We start from the raw sequence: 3036 nt of genomic DNA on the forward strand, positions 1-3036 counted from the left end.
AATCTGAATTTGCAGCCTCTTGTCCCAAATTAGCAAATGCTCCCACAGAAAAATCTGCTGCGGAATATCAGGTTACATCTTAGCAGTTCTCCTTTCTCTAGAATTTTGACCCCTCTGGTTATCATTAATTTGGCCACTCTTCAATATCTTTAAATAGATTTTTTTAAAAGTGATCTGGCTTTTCTAGTTATTTTCATGGAAGCAATAATCTGATGCATGCTAATCCACTACCTAGAAGGAAAAATTATCATTTCCATTCTCTGAATTATTTTATGTCGTTCCAGGTCAGTTTTTCGCTTTTGTTTACTTTTGGTTTCTTTTTATATTCTAAGATTTTATCAAATATCTAGTAACCCTTCTTTGTTTGTTTTAAATTCACATTTATCAACAGCTAACAGCATTGCATATATCACCAATTGGTAACCTTAACTTTAAAATTAGCAGGTAGGTGCTGATATGCTAGGGTCTGCACTTGCCAATTGCAGAATGCAGAGGGCTTTATCTTCCATCATCATCACTCATACTAGCAATCATTTTTTTCCAGGTATTTGTTTAACCTTTCAAATTAAAAAAACTCTCCCTTTACCCACACTGACTAAGCCTAGTGGACATCCATTCTAGATGTAAAATAGGGAAGAGGTGAGATATGGAGGGTGTGAGTAAAGTGGTAAATGTCTTAGGTTTTGCTCGGCATGTAACAATCTCTGCCACAATTACCCAGTTCTGCCCGTGTGGTACCTAAGCGTCCATAAACAATTTGTAAATGAATGAGGCATTAGGCAGCTGAATGGATTTGGCCTGTAGGTCATAAATTACCAACTCATGGCTCTGAAGAAATGATACATTTATAAGGTTCTCTGGATACTTTAGATTATTCCAACTTGTCATTACTATTTATTTTAAAAATGTAAGAATTGGAGATAAGTAAATTATAGACATGATTCTACTACATATCATCCCATACATATTTATAATTTTATCAGAGCTCAGGCTATTAAGAACTCTATACTTTTAAAAATGTATGCTCAGCTTAGGGTTTTCAGGAAATTTGGAAGCTGCAGCGGTAGTTGGAGTCTAAGGACTCCTGACAATCTTCGGGTGCCCTCCAAGAGAAAAGGGGAGGATGCCACTGGAGTCATCCTCTTCAATGCCGCTATCCTTCCCATGTCTCTTACCCTCAGTACCACACAATACTAACCCTTCCCCTCCTCCGATGTCTTACATCACCTCCCAGGAGATGAAGTGTATTCTTCACTGGTTTGCCAATTGGTCAGGTCTCCAGCGTGAACGTTTCCTAGAGGACCTGGTAGCTAAGGCAGTGCCAGAAAAATTACAGCCACTGCTGGATAGTCTGGAGCAGCTTAGTGTGTCTGGGGCAGACCGACCACCTTCTATCTTTGAGTGCCAGCTACATCTTTGGGATCAGTGGCTTCGAGGCTGGGCTGAGCAGGAGTGCAATGAATTTGTCAGACAGCTGGAGTTCAGCCAGACTTCGTGGCAGTTTTACCAAGCAGTGGCTGCTACAGCTGGTAAGGACTGATAGGCATTCAGACCAAAGAAGATAACCATAGCTGATGGAGCCAAGGCCATGACTCTCTACAATGATAATTCAAATGTGTCATCTAAAGCTCTGGAACTGGTATTCGGACCAGCTGACTGAACTCACTGACCAGTATAGGCATGGTTATTTCAACAGTAATAGCATGTCAACTGGACTCCTATTTGTAAATATTATCAATCTAAGCAATCCCGCTTATCAGTCTACTAGTTTGCTTCTTTCTAAGAGATGTCAAATCCTCAAGAATTTGATGGCTTCTTCTGTAGCTATAACCAAAAGGAACCTACACATTATAACTCAGGCCCACTGCTGGCTCATGAAGTGTGTAAAGTAGAACCCTCCTTCCCCAGAAATAAGACATGACAATAAAAGGTGGCATTTTTAAAATTTACCTGGATTCCATTGGCTGGTTTTACCACTCCTATCAGATTCTAGTGTAATTGTATGATACCCAAACCGTTAGTTTTCCCAGTGATGATTTAATAAAACTATGAAAAATCAGGAGAGGGAGATAATTAGTTGCTTCCTTCTCCACACTGAATCCAAATCACAATGACCTTTTTTTTTTTTTTTTTAAGAGATGAGTTGTCACTCAAGTTTGGAGTGCGGTGGCATGATCATCAGTGAGTGTGAGATCGCTGTAACCTCAAATTCTAGGCTCAAGTAATCTCTGCCTCAGTCTCCTGAGTATTTAGGACTACAGCCACGCACCACAATATTTTTAAATTATTTTGTAGATATGGGGGTCTTGCTACGTTTTCTAGTCTGGTCTTGAATTGGTGGCCTCAAGCAATCCATTCTCACCTTGGCTTCCCAAAATGCTGGGATTACAGGCATGAACCATCATACCTGGCCTTTTTCTGAGGCATATGCATGTGATACTCTTGGAACTGGTAGCAGGTGTTCCTATTCTGTAAGTTTGCTTCATAACAATATTAAAACAGGTGACAATTTACAGGTTGAACAGTTTATTTTTGTACCAAAATAAAGAATGGATCTTTAGAACTGTAAAACTTCACCCTTTTTTTCTTTGCCAGGCTATATAAAATTGATATCCAGGGAAAGGCAGTCCAAAGAAAGTAGAACTTAAGTATACACAATAGATTTTCCATCCAGTTGTCTCCCAAGAAATGATTCTCTTCCTTACCCCCTGTCATGTTCTGGGCAACATCACACCTCCCTTATTCCTCTAACTGGGACCCTGGTGCCATGGAGCTCTGGTGAATGGTAAGAGGCAGATGGTCTTACAGGAAGAGTGGCTCTTTTCTGGTAGGCTGTGGTTCCCAGTACACCCACAAAGATTAGCAGCATTAGGCAGAGTCCCATGGACAGCCTTAGGTGGGTCATGGAGGGATTATGGTCCGAAGTAACCAGCAACCTAGGAACACAGAACGTAATATTTGGCTTGGAATAATGCCTAGGCTTAGTAGATAAAGGGGCATTACCTTTTGTGTGTGTGTGTGTTTTTTTTTTTTTTT

The 3036-nt window shown here is 40.3% G+C and overlaps 1 protein-coding gene across 1 annotated transcript; it reads left to right on the forward strand.

Annotated features, from left to right (window-relative positions):
* Window positions 1-1029: 1029 nt before the first annotated feature.
* Window positions 1030-2097, forward strand: LOC108516731 (uncharacterized protein C14orf119-like). Its single transcript, XM_017854327.1, has one exon. It carries the CDS (start codon window positions 1124-1126, stop codon window positions 1538-1540), a length of 417 nt encoding a protein of 138 aa, XP_017709816.1. The 5' UTR covers window positions 1030-1123; the 3' UTR covers window positions 1541-2097.
* The last annotated feature ends 939 nt before the right edge of the window (window positions 2098-3036 follow it).

The sequence above is a fragment of the Rhinopithecus bieti genome, unplaced genomic scaffold (assembly GCF_001698545.2).
Source record: "Rhinopithecus bieti isolate Rb0 unplaced genomic scaffold, ASM169854v2 scaffold_38878, whole genome shotgun sequence".
In the NCBI taxonomy this organism is placed as follows: domain Eukaryota; kingdom Metazoa; phylum Chordata; class Mammalia; order Primates; family Cercopithecidae; genus Rhinopithecus; species Rhinopithecus bieti.

What these genes read in the sequence shown, in the direction of transcription:
- LOC108516731 (XM_017854327.1), top strand. Translation starts at nt 1,124, where the DNA reads ATGCCACTGGAGTCATCCTCTTCAATGCCGCTATCCTTCCCATGTCTC.